General features: G+C 43.9%; 1 protein-coding gene across 5 annotated transcripts in view; it reads right to left on the bottom strand.

Moving 5' to 3' along the window:
- The window catches only part of Golga3 (golgin A3), an 83,491-nt gene that overhangs the window by 2,042 nt on the left and 58,215 nt on the right, over positions 1–23,234 (bottom strand). For all 5 annotated transcript variants that reach the window (XM_045156170.1, XM_045156172.1, XM_045156169.1 and 2 more), the window contains 11 exons: positions 21,391–21,468; positions 19,673–19,936; positions 18,582–18,676; positions 15,832–16,048; positions 12,883–13,026; positions 11,924–12,121; positions 10,757–10,873; positions 6,756–6,895; positions 5,886–6,018; positions 2,443–2,565; positions 730–891 (listed from right to left, as the gene is read on the bottom strand). In XM_045156170.1, the coding sequence (XP_045012105.1) occupies positions 730–891; positions 2,443–2,565; positions 5,886–6,018; positions 6,756–6,895; positions 10,757–10,873; positions 11,924–12,121; positions 12,883–13,026; positions 15,832–16,048; positions 18,582–18,676; positions 19,673–19,936; positions 21,391–21,468 (1,671 nt within the window). The remainder of the gene's footprint in view (positions 1–729; positions 892–2,442; positions 2,566–5,885; positions 6,019–6,755; positions 6,896–10,756; positions 10,874–11,923; positions 12,122–12,882; positions 13,027–15,831; positions 16,049–18,581; positions 18,677–19,672; positions 19,937–21,390; positions 21,469–23,234) is intronic.

Below are 23,234 nucleotides of genomic sequence, written 5' to 3'. Positions count from 1 at the left end.
TTCTTTCTTTTTTCTTTTTCTTTCTTTTTTTTGGTTTTTCGAGGTAGGGTCTCACTCTAGCCCAGGCTGACTTGGAATTCACTATGTAGTCTCAGGGTGGCCTCAAACTCACGGCAATCCTCCTACCTAGGCCTCCCAAGTGCTGGGATTAAAGGTGTGTGCTACCATGTCCATCCCCCAACAGCTTTATTTCTAATGCACACAGGTAAGCACAAACCTCCTGAGTTAGGCCCATAGGAGGAACATCTAAACTAGAGCTCTCTTGTGGGAGCATGCCAAGACATAGACCACTACTCTGAGCCTCCCTAAGAAACTAGGCAATATTTATGTAGACTGTACATAGAAAACCTGCAAGGTATGTGAAACAACAAGGCAATACTGGTAATGGCAACATGAGGATCACAATCGAACCCTCTCTGAAGCCACTATATTCCACTAGCAGCATAGCAAGGCTGTTTAACCACAAGTCATTCTCTCATTTGATTAATGATATCTGCATTTACAAAAAGAAGCAAGCATTCTATTGCAAAAGGTACCAAAATAAAGTCCTTTGGCCTGCTGTCTAAGCAGAATCTTCCATGCTTATTAAATTTTGCACAGCACTTACTCAATGTTGGTTGAATGTATCTACTCATATATGAATGACTTAAGAACAATGACAATCTCCGGCCCAAACAAATGCTCATGGGGAAAACAGCTAACCCAGAAGGGATGCAGCCTGAATCACACCTTGGCTGCACCACGACGGAGGTCCAGCTTGAGCTGCTGATTTTGCTGAAGCAGAGTCTTCATGCTGTTCTTCAGTTCAGACACTTTAGCTTGAAGCATAAATTTATCTTTCTGGGTTGCAGACAGATCTTCCTGTACCATCTCCAACTCAGACTTGATAGTCTAGGAAAAGTGAATTTATATTTTTAAAAGCAAAAAGAAACACACCAGGCATGGTGGCACACACCTATAATCCCAAAATTCAGCAGGCAGAAACAAAATAATTAGGAATTAAGAGGTCAGCCTTGGGTATATATCCAGTTTGAGACCAGCCTGGATTATAAGAGACTTCCTCACAAAGAAATAAAAATAGAAATCTTTTTTTTTTTTTTTTTTTTTTTTTGAGGTAGCATCTCACTCTAGCCCAGGCTGACCTGGAATTTACTCTGTAGTCTCAGGGTGGCCTCAAATTCAGTGATCCTCCTACCTCTGCCTCCCGAGTGCTGGGATTAAAAGCATGTGCCGCTATGCCTGGCAAAAATAGAAATCTTAAACATACTTCTAAGATATCTGTTTGCATGTCTGTTCTGAGGATTTTCTTAGGATTAGTTATGTTTCCATCTCAGCAATTTCCTTTTTAGTCACCTAGGTTGTAAAATGTACAGTGATAATCGAATCCTTAACATTTTTACTCAGGCACTTGATCCTCTTTTAGATTAGCAGTATTTGCATGGCCACAATCCCAAGAACCTATATATTTTTTTTTTTTTTTGGTTTTAACAAGGTAGAGTCTCACTCTAGTCCAGGCTGACCTGGAATTCACTATGTAGTCTCAGGGTGGCGTTGAACTCATGGCGATCCTCCTACCTTTGCCTCCCCAGTGCTGGGTTTAAAGGCGTGTGCCACCATGCCTGGCCCAAGAATCTAATTTTTATTTATTTGTACATGTGTATGTGCCAGGGTCTTTTGTCACTGCAAGCAAATGCCAGTACAGGTTCATGTATGTAGCTGGGGAATTGAACCCAGGCGGGCAGCCTTTGCAAGCAAGTGTCTTTAATCACCAAGCCATCCCCTCGAGAATTTGTAAATTTCAATATAAACCAATCTAACTGACTTTTGCCATTTGTCTACAAGTAAAGACTATTTCTGATTCTTTGTGAAGAAGTTAATTAATTACATACTGGCAAATACTGCACACAGCTTAGCAGAGGAATGGAAGTTTTGGGCTTACCTCAGTTCTTCCCCCATCCAGATGAGTGACCTGGACCAATGACCATGCTGACCCTCATTCTCAAATGGGGATAGTGTATTCTTTTTAATAGTTTTTATTTTATTTTATTTTATTTGAGAGTGACAGACACAGAGAGAAAGACAGATACAGGGAGAGAGAGAGAATGGGCGCGCCAGGGCTTCCAGCCTCTGCAAGCGAACTCCAGATGCGTGCGCCCCCTTGTGCATCTGGCTAACGTGGGACCTGGGGAACCGAGCCTCGAACCGGGGTCCTTAGGCTTCACAGGCAAGCGCTTAACCGCTAAGCCATCTCTCCAGCCCGGATAGTGTATTCTTAATCACTGTCATAAATACACAATTCAACGTGAACTCTTGTTATATGTGCAGCATGCAGCCTGGCAAGCTTTTAGCCCAGTAGGCAGGGACTGCTGGCCAACCACTAACTTTTAGATTGTTGCCTGAAGATAGAGACTATATCCAAGGGCCCAGGGACAGGATCAGTACCTGCAACATTTGCTGCGTTCCTTCTAGTTCCTTCATGCCCTGTTGCTCTGTTAAGTCCAGCTGCTGTTTCAAGGATTGGATTTGTCGATCTTTCTGATTCAACTCCCATTTGAGATTTTCCATCTAAAGGTGGGAGAAAGCACATGACAAAGACAATTTCTGAAGGTTTTTTTTTTCCCCCCTGAAGTAGGGTCTCACTCTAGCCCAGGCTGACCTGGAATTAACTATAGAGTCTCAGGGCGGCCTCGATTCACAGCAATCCTCTTACCTCTGCCTCCTGAGACAAAGACAATTTTTAAAGTGGCATCTTATACTAAAAATAGATCTATGGGGGGGGGGGAATTACATGGGATTTTTTTTAATAATCATGGAAAATGCTAATAAAAATTAAAAAAAAATAGATCTATGGGCTGGAGAGATGGCTTAGCAGTTTGCCTGTGAAGCCTAAGGATCCCAGTTCGAGGCTCGATTTCCCAGTACTCATGTAAGCCAGATGCACAAGGCACATTTGTCTGGAGGCCCTAATGTGCCCATTCTTCCTCACTCTCTGCCTCTCTCTCTCTCTCTCACTCTCAAATAAATGAATAAAAATTTAAAAAAGAAAAGAAAAAAGAAGAAAAAATTAAATAAATAAAAATAAAAAAAATAGATCTAGCCCAGTGTGGTGGTGTATGCCTTTAATCCCAGCACTTGGGAGACAGAGATAAGAGGATCGCCCTGAGTTCGAGGTCATCCTGAGACTACCAAGTGAATTCCAGGTCAGCCTGGGCTAGAATGAGAACGCCACCATGAAAAAAAATCTAACCAGGCATAGTGGCGCATACCTTTAGTCGCAGCACTCAGGAGGCAGAGGGAGGAGGACTACTGTGAATTTAAGGCCACCTTGAGACTACACAGTGAATTCCAGGTCAGCCTGGGCTAGAGACCCTACCTCCACAACAAACCTCAAACAAAAGTAAATAAAAAATAGACCTAGTTGGGCATGGTGTTGCACACTTTTAATCCCACTACTTGGGAGGCAGAGATAGGAGGATCACTGTGAGTTCAAGGCCAGTCTAGGACTACAGAATGAGTTCCAGGTTAGCCTGGGCTAGAGTGAGACCCTACCTCAGAATCCCTGCCTCAAAAAAAAAAAGATCTAGCTGGGCATGGTACCACATCAATCCCAACACTCAGAAGGTTCAGGAAGGAGGATCACTGTGAATTTGAAGCAAGCCTGGGGCTAGAGAGTAAGTTCCAGATAAGCACGGGGTACAGTGAGATCCAACTTTGAAAAAAGAAAAATCCAAAAACAAACAAACAAACAAACAAAAAATTTAGAGCTGGGAGTGGTGGTGCATGCCTTTAATCCCAGTACTTGGGAGGCAGAGGTAGGAGGATCACTGTGAGTTGGAGTCCACCCTGAGACAACATAGTGAATTCCAGGTCAGCCTGGTTTAGAGTGAGACCTTACCTCAAAAAACAAAAACAAACAAGTATCTAGAATATTACTTGCTACTCTTTTAAAAAATTACTTATTTATTTATACTTTGGTTTTTCAAGATAGGGTCTTACTCTAGCTCAGGCTGACTGGGAATTCACAGTAGTCCCAGGGTGGTCTTGAATTCATCCTAAGCCTTCCAAATGCTGGGATTTTATGTGGCATCTGCCACCATACCCAGATTAAAAATATATACTTTTTTTATTTTAGGGAGAGAGGGAGGGAAGGGGAGGGAGGGAGAAGGACAGGGGGCGGGGGAGAGAGAGAGAAATGGCATGCCAGGGCCTCAGCCACTGCAATCGAACTCTAGACACTTGCATCACCTAGTGGGCATGTGTGAGCTTGTGCTTGCCTCACCTTCTGTGCATCTGGCTTACATGGGGTCTGGAGAGTCGAACATGGGTCCTTTGGCTTTGCAGGCAAGCACCTTAACCACTAAGCCATGTCTTCGGCCAAAAAATATTATTTTTATTTATTTATTTGAGAGAGAGAAAAGGCAGAAAGAGAGAGAAAGGCAGAGAAAGACAGAGACAGACAGACAGAGAGAAAGATGCAGAAAGAGAGAGAGAATGAATGAGAATGGACCCACTAGGGAATCCAGCTGTTGCAAATGAACTGCAGACACATGTGCCACCTTGTGCATCTGGCTTACATGGGTCCTGGGGAATTGAAGCTGGGTCCTTTGGCTTTGCAGGCAAGTGCCTTTACCACTAAGCCATATCTCTAGCCCTAAACTTTTGTTGTTGTTGTTGGTTTTTTTGAGGTAGGGTCTCACTCTGGCCCAGGCTGACCTAGAACTCACTATGTAGTTTCAGGGTGGCCTTTAACTCATGGTGATCCTCCTACCTCTGCCTCTCAAGTGCTGGGATTAAAGGCATGTGTTACCACACCTGGCTAACATTAATTTTAATTTTTTTTTTTTTTTTGAGGTAGAATTTCACTCTAGTCTAGGTTGACCTGGAATTCACTATGTAGTCTTAGGGTGGCCTCGAACTCATGGTCATCTTCCTACCTCTGCTTCCCAAGTACTGGTATTAAAGACTTGCACCTCCATGCCCAGCTTACTTTTATCAAGTTTTTTTTTCTTTTATTTATTTATTAGAGAGAGGGAGAGAGAGAATGGATGTTCTAGGGCTTCTTGCCACTGTACATGAACTCTAGATGCATGTACTACCTTGTGTATCTGGCTTATGTGGTTAATGGGGAACTGAACCTGGATCCTTAAGGCTTTACAGGCAAGCACCTTAACCACTAAACCATCTCTCTAGCCCCTCACCTTTTTTTTTTTTTTTTTAACGTGATGAATTTCTAATATTTATTTATTTGAGAGGGAAAGAGAGAGGGAAGGATGGAGAGAATGGGCACACCAGGGTCTCCAGCCACTGCAAACTAACTCCAGATACATGCACTACCTTGTGCAACTGGCTTACATGGGTCCTGGGGAATCAGACCTGGGTCTTTTGGCTTTGTTGGCAAGTGCCTTAACCACTAAGCCATTCCTTCACCTTTTAGACATTTTTTCCTCTTTTTTTTTTCTTCTTCTTTTTCTTTTTCTTTTGGTTTTTTGAGGTAGGGTCTCATTCTAGCCCAGGCTGACCTGGAATTCACTATGTAGTCTCAGGGTGGCCTCGAACTCACGGTGATCCTCTTACCTCTGCCTCCCAAGTACTGGGATCAAAGGCGTGCGCCACCACGCTCAGCTTCTTCTTCTTTTTTCTAATTTTATTTTATTTGCAAGCAGAGAGAAAGAATAGATGCACCAGGGCCTCTAGCCACTGCAAACGAACTCCAGATGCATGCACTCCCTTTTGCAGCTGGCTTACGTGGGTACTGGGGAATTGAACCTGGATCCTTTGGGTTTGCAGGCAAGTGCCTTAACCACTAAGCCCTCCAGCCCTCCACCCACACACCTTTTAATACTACATTTAAAAGAAAATAATTTCTAAGCAAACAGGAATGTTACCTCTTGGCTCCCTGTGGGCTGATGGCTAAGCTGTTCATCCAGTTGCTTCTGTAGGAGCTGGAGCTGGGCCCGAGCCTCTGCCAGCTCTGCCTGGAACTCTGCTATTTCTTGGGAATGTTTTCCCTCTTTAATTCTGGAATTAAAAAAAAAAAAAAAACCATAGCCAGGCATGGTGGCGCACGCCTTTAATCCCAGCACTCAGGAGGCAGAGGTAGGAGGATTGACATGAGTTCAAGGCCACCCTGAGATGACAGAGTTAACTCCAGGTCAGCCTGGACCAGAGTGAGATCCTACCTCGAAAAACCAAAAAACAAAACAAAACAAAACAAAACAAAAGCTAAGAATGAAATGACAGCATTTTTTCAATTTGTCCTCCCAAGTGGTCTATGGTGAGACTGACCCTTCACTATGGGCTATGAATAGATATTACAGGGTGCTTCTAATGTTTCATCTCCACCAACTTTGGAAAATTCTCTGCCCTCTTTTTGAGACCCTCTCTTCACACAACTAAGATTAGGGTGTGTGCGACACTCCCAGGCCACATAGAAAGCAGAGGCTTTCTTTCTAAGGCTTTTATACGCATGTGTATGCAACTCAGGGATGAGCACTCACATGGGGGCTTTTTCTGTTCTTGTTCCTGGAAGGACTAGGCTAAGAAGGGGTTGGGATTAGGGTTAAAATCAGGCTTTGTGAGACAGAAGTCTGCTAGCAATTTAGAAAAAGATAAATGACACTTACTGCCATGCTGACTATGAATTAAATGTGAGAGGAAACACTAAGAGCTTAGCACGACCCAGAATGTGCTGTAAACAGTCACTGAGGCATTATCACTAGCTGTGGGGTGTCCTTATGTAAGCAAGGGGCACTCACTGCAGCTCGTCGGCCTCGGCCTGCAGCGTCTGCACCAGGTGCTGCTTGGCTTGCAGCTCCTTTTTCACCTCACTCAGCTCCAGTGTGGCTGCCTTGAAGTGGCGACGATTGTGCCCAGCTTCTGCCCTAGCAGTAGCCACCTAGTAGAAGAAAGCGGACATTACCCACAAATGAGATATATAACAACTTGACATCAAATGAAGTACCAGTGTCAATGAAACTCCAAAGTCCATGAGGTTCCCAGATGCTCTTATACTTTTTCCTCTCAAGACTATGTTCCCAAAAAAGATAAAGGTATCTTGCCTTTTATAAGCTCAATACACAATGGGCTACTGATGTGGTAAATTTATTAATTTTCTTAGTCTAAATAGTTTTTATACTCTTCAAGTATACCTGCTTATCTTAGTTCATTCATAGTTCTTGCATTGTGAGAGCAATGTACTTTTCCTTCACACTACCTAACTATAATAAAGTTATAATTCTACTTATGATGTTGGCTGGCCTCGCATCTGAAAGTCACTTTTCAGACACAATTTTCTCAATGTTTCCAAGACAAGGGAATTCTTAAGAGTACAAAAAATTCTATTCTTTTCCAATAAATTAGTTTTCTTGTGTAATTATCTTACCAAGAACTTTATTTAAAAACTGGAGAGATGGCTTAGTGGTTAAGGGGCTTGCCTGCAAAGCCACAGAACCTAGGTTCAATTCCCCAGGACCCATGTAAGCCAGATGCACAACAGGGCACATATGTCTGGAGTTTATTTGTAGTGGATGGAAGCCCTGGCACATTGTTTCTCCCTCTCCCTCCCTCCCTTCTCATCCCCCCTTTCTATCACTTAAAGGCCCTGGCACATTGTTTCTCCCTCTCCCTCCTACCCTTCTCATCCCCCCTTTCTATCACTTAAATAAGTAAATAAAAATAAAAATATTTTAAAAAACAAACAAAAAAACACAAAGTTTTGCCAGGCGTGGTAGACATGCTTTTAATCCCAACATTCTGGAGGCAGAGGCAGGAGGGCCATGGTGAGTTTGAGGCCACCCTGAGACTACATAGTGAATTCCAGGTCAGCTTGGGCTAGAGCAAAAGACCTGCCTTGAAAAACCAAAAGTGACACAAAAGAAACAACAACAAAGTTTGGTATGGTATGCTCATCTTTAATCCCAGCACTTGGGAGGCAGAGGTAGGAGGACCACAGTGAGTTTGGGTCCACCCTGAGAGTACATAGTGAATTCCAGGTCAGTCTGGACCCTACCTTGAAAAAAAGTTCGGAAGTTTTTTGTTTTTTGAAGGTAGGGCCTCACTCTAGCTCAGGCTAACCTGGAATTCAGTATGTAGTCTTAGGCCAGCCTCAAACTCAAGGTGATCCTCCTACCTCTGTCTCCCAGTACTGGGATCAAAGGTGTATGCCACCATGCCTGGCCAAACTTTTTTTTTTTTTTTTTTAAATACTGATTTTCAGTTGCTAGCCACATTGAGCTGTTGATCAAGAGAGGCCCTCAAAACAAGACAGCCTTCTGTCAAAGCACTTGATTACCTGCCTGAGGTAAAAGGTAAGACCCCACTGCTGAAGACACCACATGCTGCTGATACAGAACACCAAGATATCAAGCTGGAATTTAGAAGGGAACCAGCTCCCAGATGGTGTGCCCATATAGTACCAGAAAGCACTACATGAGCTCCTAGGGGAAAGTGGCCAATAACGTTGTGAACAAGCAGAGGACACTGCTGTTCAAAAGCAACCAGCCTGACATGACGTACACACCCATGTTAATAGTGGCATTCACCCTTTGTGAGAATCAATAGCTTTCTGATTGGCTAAGAGATCCACTCAGTATAAAAGAAGTCGTAAGTACATACTAAGTGACACACATGACACCTTGTGCATCTGGCTTACATGGGTAAGAGGAATCAAACCAGAGTCCTTAGGCTTTGCAGGCAAGCTCCTTAACTGCTAATCTATCTCTCAGACCCCCTTCCCTTTTTGAGGTAGGGTCTCACTTTAGCCCAGGCTGGCTTTAAGCTTGCAGTGATTCTCTTACCTCAGCTCTCCAAACTGGGATTAAAAGCATGCACCATTACTGGGGAGATGGCTCAGTGGTTAAGGAGCTTGCTTGAGAAGCCTGCCAGCCCAGGTTCTACTTGCTAGTACTCATGTAATGCCAGATCCATTTGGAGTTCATCTGCAGTGGGAGGAGGCCTTGCATGCCTATTCTCTCTCTGTTTCTCTCTCAAATAAAATGAAGATATTTTTTAAAAAGCTTGGCTACCTTTTTCTTAATTTTATTTTTTTAAAAGGCTTAGCAGTTAGGTTTTTGATGTTAAGCCTGAGGACCCAGGTTTGATTACCCACATAAACCAGATGCACAAGGTAGTTGCATGTGCCTGGAGTTCATTTGCAGTGGCTAGAGGCCCTGGCGTGCCCACTCTTTCTCTCAAATAAATAAGTAAATAACATAACATATATATATATTTAAATATGGTGTAGAGGTCAGAGTACAACTTTTGGGGCTGGTTCTTGCCTTCCTATTTGTGGTGGGATTTCTTCTTGTTCACCATTCCATGCGAGAGCTTTGGGAAGTTCTCCTATCTTTGTCTCTGCTTTGCCCCCCCCCCCTTTTTTTTTTGAGGTAGGGTATCTCTCTAGCCCAGGCTGACCTGGAATTCACTATGTAGTCTCAGGGTGGTCTTGAACTCACAGCAATCCTCCTACTTATGCCTCCAGAGTGCTGGGACGAAAGATGTGTGCCACCATGCCTGGATCTGTCTTTTTTCTTACCTTAGGTGCACTTGGATTACAGAAGACTGATACAGTTTCCAGCTTTTATGTGGGCTCTGGGAATCCAAACTCAGGTACTAAGAGTTACATGGCAAATGCTTTATCCAGTGAGTCATCTCCCTAGCTCCAGAGCCATCTTTCTTTCTTTTTTCAAGGTAGGGTCTCACTCTAGCGCAGGCTGACCTGGAATTTACTGCGTAGTCTCAGGTTGGCCGCAAACTCATGGCAATCTTCCTACCTTTGCCTTCCAAGTGCTGGGATTAAAGGTGTGCTTTACCACACCTGGCACTTGTCTTTTTCTTAACAAAAATAGGACATGAGCTTTGGAAACATTACAGAGGACATCTTTTCCTAGAAAACACTAACATGTGTATATACAGGTGGCTTAGTCTGCCCCTCCCTTTAATCTGATGCTACTTTCTTTTTATTTTATTTTTTTTTAATCAACAGACAGAGAGAGAAACAGGCAGAGATAAAGAGAGAATGGATGCACCAGGGCTTCCAGCCACTGCAAATGAACTCAGACATGTGCACCCCCTTGTGCATCTGGCTAACGTGGGTCCTGGGGAATTGAGCCTCAAACCGGGGTCCTTAGGCTTCACAGGCAAGCGCTTAACTGCTAAGCCATCTCCTCAGCCCTCTTTTTATTTTTTAAATATATTTTATTTATTTATTTGAGAGAGAGAAAGAAGTACAGAGAGACAGCTGGGTGTGGTGGTGTACGCCTTTAATCCCAGCACTCGGGAGGCAGAGGTAGGAGGATCGCCGTGAGTTTGAGGCCAGCCTGAAGCTACAGTGAATTCCAGGTCAGCCTGGGCTAGAGTGAGACCCTACCTTGAAAATTTGAAAAAAGAAAAAGGGTGGGGTGGGGGGAAGGAGAGAGAGAGGGAGAGAGAGAAAATGAGAATATGAATATGGGTGTGCCAGGGTCTTTAGCTACTGCAAACAAACTCCAGATGCACGCCCCTCCTTGTGCATTTGGCTTATGTGGGTCCTGGAGAACAGAACCGGCATCCTTTGCCTTTGCAGGCAAACACCTTAATCACTAAGCCATCTCTCCAACCTGATGCTACTTTCTAAGAGGAGCAATGCCAAAGCCCTCTGCTGTTTTGTTTCCACAACCCAGTCCTGAAAAGGAAACTCACATATCTTCGAAGGGCGCCCACTGAAATATCTTTCAAAAGGCTCTAGAAATTTGGAACTGGCTAAAAGCTGGCCACACACCTGCTCCTTAAGGCTGTTTACTTCCACTTTTTCTTTCTCCAGCGAGGCTTGTAAGGCACAGACAAGCTGCTTCATCTGGCGATCCTCCTCTTCTTTGCGTTGCAAAACGGCCTGTACCTAGATCACATTGTAAAAGGGTGAGGAATAAGATCAGTTTCAAACATGTATAGAGACACAAAACAACAGGGAGTATGGCAGGATGATACAAATCACTATGAATTACAGGAGAGGGAACAGGCTATGGAGAAGTGTGACATGGTCCTCAGGCTATCATTCTTACGCTGTTCCTGAAGTGCCCAGCTGCTGCCCAGTCTATATAACAGATCCTAGTCATCTAAAAATAGGGTCTGGGGGTGGAGAGATGGCTCAGCTGTTAAGGTGCTTGCCTGCAAAGCCAAAGGACTCAGATTCAATTCCCGAGGACCCATATAAGCCAGATGCACAAGGTGGCACATGCATCTGGAGTTTGTTTGCACTGGCTGGAGGTCCTGATGCACCTAGTCTCTCTTTCTGCCTCTTTTTTTTTTTTTTAATCTCTCTTAAATAAATAAATCACTTTAAAAATAGGATCTGTGAACTAGGTAGCTGAAGGTGATGGACTGCCAAGAACAGGGTATGCAGTGAAACCCTGAGTGAGGTTTGAACCAAGTTCTGAATCACATGGGAATGTTAGGCAAGTGTCTACTGCACAGGTTGCTGTCCAGAACTGAAGGAGTCTTACCTTCCTCAGCAGGAGCCCAACATGCAAAAGGGATTAATGAACCTGGTATAATGACCCCAGATTATTTGGGCATGGCGGTGCATGCCTTTAATCCCAGCATTTGGGAGGCAGAGGTAGGAGGATTGCCACAAATTTGAGGCCCCACTGAGACTACATAGTGAATTCCAGGTCAGCCTGAGCTAGAGTGAAGCCCTTCCCTGTAAAGCCTAGCCCCCCCCCCCCAAAAAAAAAAACACAGAAAAAAACAACTCAGATTTACGCAGCTCTACCCTATGGTTGGAGTATACAATCTTGGCACTGGTCAGGTTCCTCTGAGCCTCTGTTTCCTTTTAAGTAGGGTACAGTATTCCCAAGAAAGTAGCTAGATGACTTCAGGTGTTGAGATATGGAGAATGCACATGGCCCACAGAACTCTTACTCTGCTCCTGGGAAATGGGTCTAAGCACCTGGAGATTCAGTTGCACCAGATCAGCCTCCCTCTTTGCCAGTGCAGTCTCCAGGATGCTATTGTGCTCCCGAAGAGCAGCATTGGACTGCCCAAGACCAGTGAGCTTCCCTCTCTCATGTTCTAACTCTAGAGCCAGCTTCTTATTAGACTCTTCAAGGCGCTTTATTTTCTTTCTGAAGCCTCTGGATTCTTGAAGCTGAAACACAACAAAGTATCTGTCAAATTCCATTCTGTGACCAAGTGTGATGGCACATTCTTATAATTCCAGCACTTGACATGTAGAGGCAGATGTATCAGAAGCTTAAGGCCAATGTGGGCTATAAGAGATCCTCTATTAAAAAAAAAACAAACAAAAAATTCCATACTTTGCTGGATGGAAATTATTTATCCCACTCAACTGAAACAAGTGAGAAGTTTTTAACAAGAAACTGTACATACTGAGGATAGAACAAGCTGCCCTTGACTTGTGACTTGAGAGGCTGCAACAGTGGAGGTGTTCTCCATGGTCCATAGGCTTTCAGAGAAACTGGTCTAGGGACTACCTCTGGCCTAGGTCAAACCACTGAAAAGTGGAAGTACAGTTTGGCTGATCTCAGTTAACACCAAATTAAGGACAAAACAAGACATCTGAATGAAACAACACATCCCCGAAGGGGTCACTTGCAAGAGCCCTTAGTTTCTGTGCTAAGCTTCAATTGGTACAGCTAGAGCCACCTCCAAAGGTCTCTAGGTTTTGAGTTCTTTGTGTTGGGTTTCTTATTTGCAACTAAAGCATTCTAACTAGGAAAAGGTTGGAGTATGAATCCCTGTGACCATTTTATAACTGTAAAAGATGATCACTATTGTTATCCTTGCTAGAGCACTGGTAATAGTCTGTTCTACCAACAATCAGAAGGTGATCCAGTGCTGAGACAATGATGAGCAGAGTGCAACTCTGCCTGGAAATGCAAGTATTACCTCATCCTCCAACTCTAGCACCTTTTCTCGGGACTCCTCCAGCTCCTGGCTGGTCATTGCTATCACCTCTTGCAGCTCCTTCTCTAGTAGCATCTTGCTCTGGCCAATGTTCCGCAGCTCTACTTCTAAGGCCCGAATTTTCTCCTAATAATAAAGATGGAAATCATGTTTAGTCATTGACCCTTGCCTTTCTCAACTCCTAAAGTATCACTGAAATATAAAGCTGTGTGGACATATGACTAACTACATTCAGTTGTTTTATTTTTATTTCTTTATCTTATTATTTTTGGTTTTTTGAGGTAGGGTCTCTCTCTAGCCCAGACTGACCTAGAATTCACCATGTAGTCTCAGGGTGGCCTTTAACCTCAGCCTTCCAAGTGCTGGGATTAAAGGCGTGTGCTAACACGCTTGGCTTATTTTAAAATTTTTTTTTTAATTGGGCTAGAGAGATGGCTTACTGGTTAAGTATCCAGTTCAGTTCCCCAGGATCCACATTAGCCAGATGCACAAGGTGGCATATGAGTCTGGATTTTGTTTGCAGTGACTGGAGGCCCTTGGCACGCTCATTCTCTCTCTCTCTCCCCCCTTTCTTTCTGTCAAATAAATAAATAAAAATAAAATATTAAAAGAAAAAGAAGAAAAAACCTCTTCTTTAAGAAAGAAAATTATTTTTATTTATTTGGGAGAGACAGAGACAGAGACAATGGGCATACCAGGGCCTCTAGCCACTATAAACAAACTCCAGACGCATGCACCACCTTGTGCATCTGACTTATGTAGGTCCTGGGGAATCCAACCTGGGTCCTTTGGCTTTGCAGGCAAGTGTCTTAACCGCTAAGCCATCCTTCCAGCCCAGTTGTTTTATTTTTGACAGAAGATCTCCTAGAGCCCAGGTTGACCTTGAACTAGTGATCTTGTTGTCTCTGTTAGGTCAGGACAAAAGAGTTATAGCAGGAAGGCAACAGAAGAGTCATCCACATTCCTCAAGAAATTGTTTAGCCTAATTATACCTCCCATGCATAACAAGGCTCCAGGTCTAGATTTACTGCCCTTATCTCTCACTGGGTTACTTACTTCTGGACTCACCCTAAGGCTAATGTAAAGAACAGAGATTTACTGCCCCAACAAAGAAATTCCTTCCCTTCCTCACCTTCCCCCAACTATAAAGCTCACTGTCTGTAACCCCAGGCTGACTGCTCTGCTCTTGAGAGTCAGTCCTGGCAGCTCATGTTTTTCCCTGAATAAAAACTTCCATCTTTGCCTCAGAGTGGTTCCTGTGGTCCTCAGTCACTCCTGAACCTTACAGTCTCCACCTCACAAATGCTCATATTATAAGCACTGATCACCATACCCAGCTCAGGAGGTTCTATTCTGGTTAGTTTGTTTGAGACAGGATCTCATGTAGTATAAGCTGGACTAGAACACACTGGGTAGCCAAGATTGGACATGAAATCCTGATCCTCATGTCTCAGCTTCCCATGTGCTAGAAATACAGGCTTGAGCCACCATGCCAAACAGACCCTATCTGCTCTCAGGTGAATGAGGTCAGAGGGCATACGATATGACAAAGTGATCTCCTTATTTGAACACAATACAAACTAAACCAGAGCTTAAGCTCCTGGGGCCACAATGGTTTTCAGTTGCAAATTCTAGAGCATTCTACAACCTGCTGTCCAAAGTAGGCAATCCAAAAGATTGAAAATGACAACCAGAAGCTGGGCATGGTGGTGGACACCTTTAATCTCAGCACTTGGGAGGCAGATGTAGGAGGATCGCTGTGAGTTTGAGGCCACCCTGAGAATACAGAGTGAATTCCAGGTCAGCCTGGCTAGAGAGACCCCACTTCAGGGGGAAAAAAAAGGCAACCAGAAGCAAACAAGCAATTGACTAGATGCCCTTCAATACTTTATAAGTAGCAGGAAAAGTACTTATTGAATAGGATAAGCAAGCACCATGCTATGTTACACATTGAGACCCTATCTCAAAAACTAAAAGAAGGGGCTGGAGAGATGGCTTAGCCGTTAAGCGCTTGCCTGTGAAGCCTGAGGACCCCGGTTCGAGGCTCGATTCTCCAGGACCCACGTTAGCCAGATGCACGAGGGGGCGCACACATCTGGAGTTCGGTTTGCAGTGGCTGGAGGCCCTGGCGCGCCTATTCTCTCTATCTGTGTCTTTCTCTCTCTCTGTGTCACTCTCAAATAAGTAAAAATAAACAAAAAAAATTAAAAAAAAAAAAAAAAAACTTAAAGAAGGGATGGAGAGATGGCTTAGCAGTTAAGATGCTTGCCTGCAAAGCCAAAGGACCTAGGTCCAATTCCCCAGGATCCATGTAAAACCAGATGCACAAGGTGGTGCATGCATTTAAAGTTCCTTTGCAGAGGCTGGAGGCCCTGGTGTACCCATTCTCTCTCTCTCTGCTTTTTTCTCTCTCTTTCATATAAATAAAGTATTTGAAAAAAATTAAAACAAAACAAAACCAACCAAGCAAACAAAAAAACAGGCCAGACGTGACGGCAGATGACTTTAATCCCAGCACTTAGGAGACAAGAGGCAGGAGGATTGCTGTGAGTTTGAGGTCAGCCTGAGCTACAGTGAGATCATAAATCAGGGGAGGAAAAAAAGATTCCCACCTTAAATTTATGAGGGGACGATGAGATGCTATGTGTCACAAAGGTCTACTGAAACCATGTATGGTGCTATATGCTTGTAATCCCAGCTACTTTGTAAGCTAACACAATAGGGTTACAAATTCAAGACCAACCTGGGCGACATAGTAAGACACTACTTCAAAGTAAAAGTGAGGCTGAAATTATAGTTCAGGGCCTAACATATGTGAGGACTGGGTTTAATCTGAACCAAAAATTAAATAAATAAATTTGAAAGAATTTTAGAGGGAGAAGCGTTGATAGGATGGCCTTTCCTACAGGGAGAAATATGGTGTTTACCTACATGTAGAATGGGGTCACTGCCACTGCCAGTACTCTGAGCTCTAAGCTGGCTCAGCTCCATATCTGCAGCCTCCTTGTCAGTCAGAGCTTCCTGCAGGCGGCGGCTAAGGATGCTCACAGCATTCTCATAGGCCTTGTGTTTAGTCTTCATCTCCTTCTGAGCACTGGTCAGATCTGAGCCAAGCCGCTTCATCTTCTGCTTCTGTTCTGTGATGGCCCTGGGATGTGAATGGGGTGACAAAGAGAACAAAGCTGAGTTAACCACTCAGTACAACGAATTAGTTCCCTGGCCTGTGACACCAAGACTCTAGGCTTGGACCCTAGACTCTGGATAGACTGTCTCAGCTCAACCTTATCTTGTCTCTGCCCAGATCCTGACTGCCCTGCAGGAGGATGGGCAAATGTGTTCCTACCCTAAGTAGCTACTGAAGGGGAAGAGATGCCAGTGTTAAAAGTCCTGCACAGCCAGGAAGAACACTGTGAATACGTTGAGTCATATCCACAATCAGACCTGCCCTACCCTTGCAGTAATTTATTTATTTTTCTGTTTGCATGTGTGTGTGGAATGCATGTGTGTATATGCATGTGTGGAAGTCAAAGGACACACTCAAATATTATCCTTAGGAAAGACATTCATTTTTTTTGGTTTTTCAGAGTAGGGTCCCTAGTCCACTAGGCTTGGAATTCACAATGTAATCTTAGGCTGGCCTTGAACTCACAGCAATCCTCCTACCTCTGCCTCCTGAGTGCTGAGATAAAAGGCATGTGCCACCATTCCCAGCCATCCACTTTTTCTTTGGCAGAGGGAGGTTGGGGGTAGGATCTCTTGTTGGCTTGGAGCTCACCAGTTAGGTTAGACTGGCTAGTCAGTGAGCCTCGGGGATCCTTCTTTCTCTACATCCTCAGCATTGGGATTATAGGCACATGCCACCATATCCAGCATTATTATGTAGGTACTGAGGAACAAATTCAGGTTCTCAAAATTGCAAAACAAGCACTTTATCAACTGAGCTTTCTCCCCAGCCCCTTTTGGAATAGTTTTAAAAATAATCCCGTGGACTGGGGAGATGGCTCATCTTAGATAGTGCTTGCCATGGGAGCACAAGAATATCAGTTCAAATCCCTAGTTTGTGTGTAAAAGCCATGCATGGTGGTTTGTGCCTGGAATTCCAGAGATGGGGAGGTGAGATGGAGGATCTCTACAGCTTGCTAGCTTGACTAGATGAATTGGTGAGCTTCTGATTCAGTAAGAGACCCTATCTTGAAAAAGAAATGTGGAAAGCAATAGAAAAAAGAGATCCAAATGTTGATCTCTGTTCCCCTCACATGCATGCACACACATGTGCCCACACACATACACACATGCATGCACACCATATATACACATGCAAAAAAATAGTAAAATTCAGAAAAAATATTATCTTGCATTGGGTGTGGCAGGGCATACTTACAATCCCAGTATTTGACAGGCTGAGACAGGAGAATTTTACCAAATGTTGAGAGGCTAGCTAAGGCTACACAGTAAATTCCAAAACAGTCTAGGATACAGGTTATAGTGAGATTTGTCTCTAAAAATGTTAAAAGAATCTGTGTGAGGACAGAGAAACTCTCACTACACTCCAACCAATAGAAGTGTGCTCAACATTCTTCCTGATGGGCATCAACAAATTCAGCCATCAAATTTATGCAGACATCACCACTTCATAAAAGAGAAGCAGCACAGGATATACCATGTAGTAAAGAAGTCCCCAAAAGGCCAAGTGTGGTGGCTCATGCCTTTAATCCCAGCACTGAGGCCGAGGATCTTTGGAGTTCAAGGCCAGCCTGGACTACAGAGTGAGTTCTAGGTCAAACTGGGCTACGTAGCAAGATTCTGACAAAAAAACCCAAAATAAACAATAACAACAACAACAAAAAACTCCTCCCCAGTCCCCAAAGGATGGGAGTAATGACACACAACCTGTAATCCAAGCACTTGGGAAGCTGAGGCAGTAGAATCACAAGTTTGAAACAAATCTGGGCTACAAAACAGAACCTTGTCTCAAAAATAAATAAGTAAATAAATAAATACACACACACATATACATAAAAACATACAGATAAGGGCTCAAAAGGCTGTCTGCATGTACATGGGTTTACATATGCATGTACTGGTGAGGCTATGTATTTAGGTAGGATGACTATCTACTGAAGGAACAGAGGTGAGAGGATGCCACAAGTGTGTGGCACAAAAAGTCAAACTGGGTGTGGTGGCACATGCCTTTAATCCCAGCACTTGGGAGGCAGAGGTGGAGGATTGCCATGAGTTCGAGGCTACTCTGAGACTGCATAGTGAATTCCATGTCAGCCTGGGCTAAAGCAAAACCCTACCTCAAAAAGAAAAAAAAAATTCAAACTGACTCAAGGCTGTATATATAGCTCAGTAGTGAAGCTTAGCAAGCTGAAGGCCCTAAGTTTGATCCCAAGCAGTTGTAGGTAGGGGAGGGTGGAGTTTTTGTTAAAAGATGCTTTAGCAAGTCACTTTATAAATTAGCATTATGTTGTACAAAATGTAGTTGCCAAATCACAACTTCAAATTTGGAGCTTATGCTCCAGGATACTTTTTCATGGGCCCTTGAGTTCTTTCTCAGCAAGGGCAAGTGGGGAGCACAGCCATACCAAGGACTGCCTGAGAGCTCCTGAAGAACAGGCTTTCTTGCCCTCAACAGAGCTGGTGCCCCTCACAGGTAAGTGCATGCTATGCAGACTTACTTCTTGGCCTCTTGCTGCAGCTCCTCTATTTGTTTCTTTAGTGCCTCATTGGCCTCGGTTAGAGCCACCATCTGCTCTTTGTCAAACTGCAAAGACTTCAAAAGGAAGAAAGCATGTGTGATAAGTGCAGAGCCGCTCACTACAACGTTTGCCTCTGATAAACAACACTTTGTAGAGGTCAAAAGCAGCTTTGGCCACTGTGTTCAGAGTACCAAATGCCCTCCTGAAGCTACTGTCCTAGTAAAGAAGATAAGCAAGTTCAGGCTGGGATGCCATGTGAAAGGAAGATAGAAGGCATTCATGGGTGAGCACCTGAACACCCTTGCAGGAAACACAGCCTGTTTACCTGGATTTTGCCTGGTCCTCTTGGGGACTTCCAGTGTGTCATATGCAAAATGAGGTCTTTTCTGTTTAAAGTAGGGTCTCACTCTAGCCCAGGCTGACCTGGAACTCACTCTGCAGTTCCAGGCTGGCCTCAAACTCATGGAGATCCTTTTACCTCTGCCTCCATTGTGCTGGGATTAAAGTCATGTGCTACCACGACTGGCCTCTGTCTTTAATCTAGCATCGTGCCTGCCAATTTTCTAAATTCCTCAGCCCAGAAAATGTTTCTCAGCTGGGACACCTGTCTGGTTATCTAGACTGAGGTCTCCATCTCCACACTCCTTTTACTGCCAGCTATTCATGGTTCCCCTATACCATTAGATGGCTAAGCTAAGCTGTCTGGGTGGCATGGCTAACTATGTGCTCCCCTTACCTCCTGTACCCAGCCTGAATTCAGGATCTCCAAAGAGTACTCTTTCATGGATTTTTTTCTCAGTGCTCAAAGCGTTCTTAGTTTAAATGTTGCCTGTCACAAGGGTGGCATGTCCAGGTGGTCACCCTTCTTTGTTCCTTTCACATAGCACCACAGCCTGGACTTACTTGCTTATCTTACCTAGTAGGACATTAGCTCCACGACTGCCTCAATATAGACTCTTTAAAAGCCTCTCTTGGCTAGTGATACCTGTCCCACCCTGTACACAGAAGCCCACACACATTTGGCTGAACCTCCACAACTCAACAGAATCTGTTCAGTTTATTCCACAGACCTGCAGGTGAGTCTCCATTTCATCTCGTTCCTTCTGCACAGACTGAAGATGCCCCTCAAGATCTGCCATGTGCTGATGAACCAAGGACACTTCCTTCTGTAAGCGTGAGTGCTCTGCCGCCACAGTCTTCTTATCTCCTTGCAGCTTGATAAGCTCCTGTCTCAATTCCTTCATCTCAGAGTCCAGCCGCTTCTTTGTGGTTTTTAGCTCACTAATAAGCTGGTCTTTAGAAGTAGCATCCCGTCGGTAGGCTTCCACCATGACCTGCCAGACAACACACAAGCCATAAGTCAGTGCCTAGGTGAGGTCTTCCCCATGGAACAAGGTGGCTTAAATAAAAATGTTTACCATCTATTTAAGGTTTAATTCCCATCCCCCCAATACTAGGGATAAAACCCAGGACCTTGCACATATTAGTCAAGTAATTTACCACTATGCTACATCTCCAGCCCTAAGACACAATTTTTTTGCACTAAAGACAATGAACGTTATCAAACCTAAGATGCCACCTATTGAGTTGCACTAGCCATGCTGACAGCATTTCTGGGTCTTGATCACATATTGTGACTACAAACCATGTCCTAGTAAAGGCATTGTTCAGAGCATCCCACTAACTTCTAGGATACCTTGTCTCTTCTGAGTAATCTGGAAAGGTCATCTTCCTTTAGTTAAGCTGCTGGCTTCTGACAGGTAATCCCTTACATGTATCTCAGTAGTAAACTAAAACAACACTTTTGTTTGTTTGAGGTAGGGTATTGTTGTAGCCCAGGCTTACCTGGAACTCACTATGTAGTCTCGGGCTGGCTTCTAACTCATGGTGTTCCTCCTACCTCTGCCTCCCTAGTACTGAGATTAAAGGCGTATGCCACTACACCCAGCTGAAGTAACACTTACAACCCTGCTTTGAGGGGGGTCTTCCTCTTTCAAGTCTCACGAAGTGTCCAAATGATGATTTGCAAGAAAGTATAGAATCAGCTGGGCATGGTGGTGCACACCTTTAATCCCAGCACTTGGGAGGCCGAGGTAGGAGATCGCTGTGAGTTCAAGGCCACCCTGTGACAACTACATAGTGAATTCTAGGTCAGCCTGGGCTAGAGTGAGACCCATCCTTGAAAAACCAAAAAAAAAAAGTGTGGAATCAGACCCGTTCCTCCACTAAGAGACATAGGTTTCTCACATCACCTTTGGGATACAAGTAAACTTGTTTTAATGTTGTATCATAGTGTAATCTTTTTAGACACTTTACCAGCATGGTGGTGACAATACACACAGCTCATGGGAGTGTGCTGGCAACAGGGTATTGTGACAACAGGTTCCATACATGTGGACTTGGAGGATTACAGACCCTATCTCATTGGAAGGGTATGCTAACCTCAGACTGATGGGAGAGGGAAGAAATATGGTAGAACCAGTGAAATACCTTTAAAATGGATAAAAAGGACTTGGATACTTTCTTCTTCCTAACAGATTTAGTTCTACTGAAGCACACAGACTGCTCAGGGTTTTGTTTGAGTTTTTACTTATTTTATTTTATTTTCTAAGGTAGGGTCTCACTCTAGCCCAGGCTGTTCTGGAATTCACTATCTAGTTTCAGGGTGACCTTGAACTCATGGCAATCTTCCTACCTTTGCCTCCCAAGTTCTGGGATTAAAGGCATGCACCACCATGCCTGGCAGTTTTATTTTTTTTTTAACAGATGAAAAACTCATTTCTCTTACCTTTTGCTGAAGAAACTGCTCCTTTACCTTCTGTGTCTGCTTTTTCAGGGAGGCTGTCTCATGCTGCAAGTGCTCCACCTACAGGGGAGAATTGCAAAGAGATGGCCTAAGGGTACCAGGCCTGTGCCCAGTGGTATTTCCTAAGAGAAATCCCCAAATCAGACACAGGTGGATGGGTAGGACACATCACCACACCTCCCTCCTTGTTATTTAAAAGCATAAAGACGCTTGGCGTGGTGGCACACATCTTTAATCTCAGCCCTCAAGAGGCAGAGGTAGGGGGATTGCTGAGAGTTCGAGGCCACCAAGAGAATACATAGTGAATTCCAGGTCAGCCTGGGCTAGAGCGAGACCCTACCTTGAACCCCCCCCAATGTATGTATGTATGTATGTATGTATATGTGTGTATATATGTGTATACATACATACATATATATATATATACACACACATACACACATAAATACATATATGTGTGTGTGTATATATATGTATATATATATTTATTTATAAATAAAATAATAAAATAAAAGCATAAAGACAAGGTAAGGAGCAGGGATGCTTTTGACTAGGTAGCTATAAGCTTTTTCTAGAATAGCCAAAGAGGAAACACCTTCAGCTTTGTGGGTCAAGTGTCTGTTGCAGATTCTAAGCAATATTTAAAAAAATTTTTTTCTGATTATTTATTACAGAGAAGGAGAGGGAGGGAAGGAGGGAGGGAGGGAGGGAGAGAGAGAGAGAGAGAGAGAGAGAGAGAGAGAGAGAGAGAGAGAGAGGCAGACAGACAGACAGAGACAGGGAGAGAATGGGCGCACCAGGGCCTCTAGACACTGCAAAGAGCTCCAGATGCATGCGCCACCATGTGTATCTGGCTTATGTGGGTCCTGGCAAATCAAACTTGGGTCCGTAGGCTTTGCAGGCAAGTGCCTTAACCATTACGCCATCTCTCCAGTCCTAAGCAATATTTTTACAGCAGAAAAGCAGCTACAGATGCTACATAAAAGAAAGTGGGGGCCTGGAGAAACAGCTTAGTAGTTAACGTGCTTGCTGGCAAAGCCAAAGGCTCCAGGTTTGATTCCCCAGTACCCACATAAAGCCAGATGCACAATGTGGCACATGCATTTGGAGTTTGTTTGCAGTGGCTAGAGGCCCATTCTCTATCTGCCTCTTTCTCATCCAAATAAATAAATTAAAACTATTAAAAGAAAGTGGGGCTCTGCTCCAGTGACCCTATATTCAAAGCCTGTTAGAGAACAGCCTACCCATACTACCTGTTAACTTGTGAGAACTCACAATCTCAGGCCTTAGATACACATGATGTGTGTAAAATGCTACTCTAGCACACACACACAAAAAAAAAAAAAAGAAAAAAAAAGTCTTCCCCCCCTCTTTTCCTTCCTAATTCTAGAGCCCAAACTCTGGTGAATGCTAGGCCAGTATTTTACCATTGAGTTACACCCCAGAACCAATAAAAAAATGCCTTTGAAGAAGGCATATGACATACTGCCAGGACTCTCATGGCACTCTGCATGGAGGGAACAGGTCCACAATGTGATAAGACACAACAGACATGTTGTGACTGCATTTTAAAGCACCTATTAAGCCATGCTTACCTGGCAGCAGTCAGAGCACTGCCTGGGCTAACTGTCCTAGATGTGAGACAATCAGAGCATCTTCCTGGGACACTGTGTCAGAGATGGGAAAACCTTGTTAAGGGCCAAAGTTTGCTTTGCTGAAATGATTCTGCCTCCAAGACAAGAACATACTCCACACAAACCTTAGCATTCACTGGGAACAGCTAACAAACAAGCCCTTTACTCCTACAATCTGAAGATTATCCTCAC

This window comes from Jaculus jaculus, chromosome 8 (assembly GCF_020740685.1).
Source record: "Jaculus jaculus isolate mJacJac1 chromosome 8, mJacJac1.mat.Y.cur, whole genome shotgun sequence".
In the NCBI taxonomy this organism is placed as follows: domain Eukaryota; kingdom Metazoa; phylum Chordata; class Mammalia; order Rodentia; family Dipodidae; genus Jaculus; species Jaculus jaculus.
Note: the sequence above shows the minus strand (reverse complement) of the source record. Positions and strands in the feature narration are given on the sequence as shown.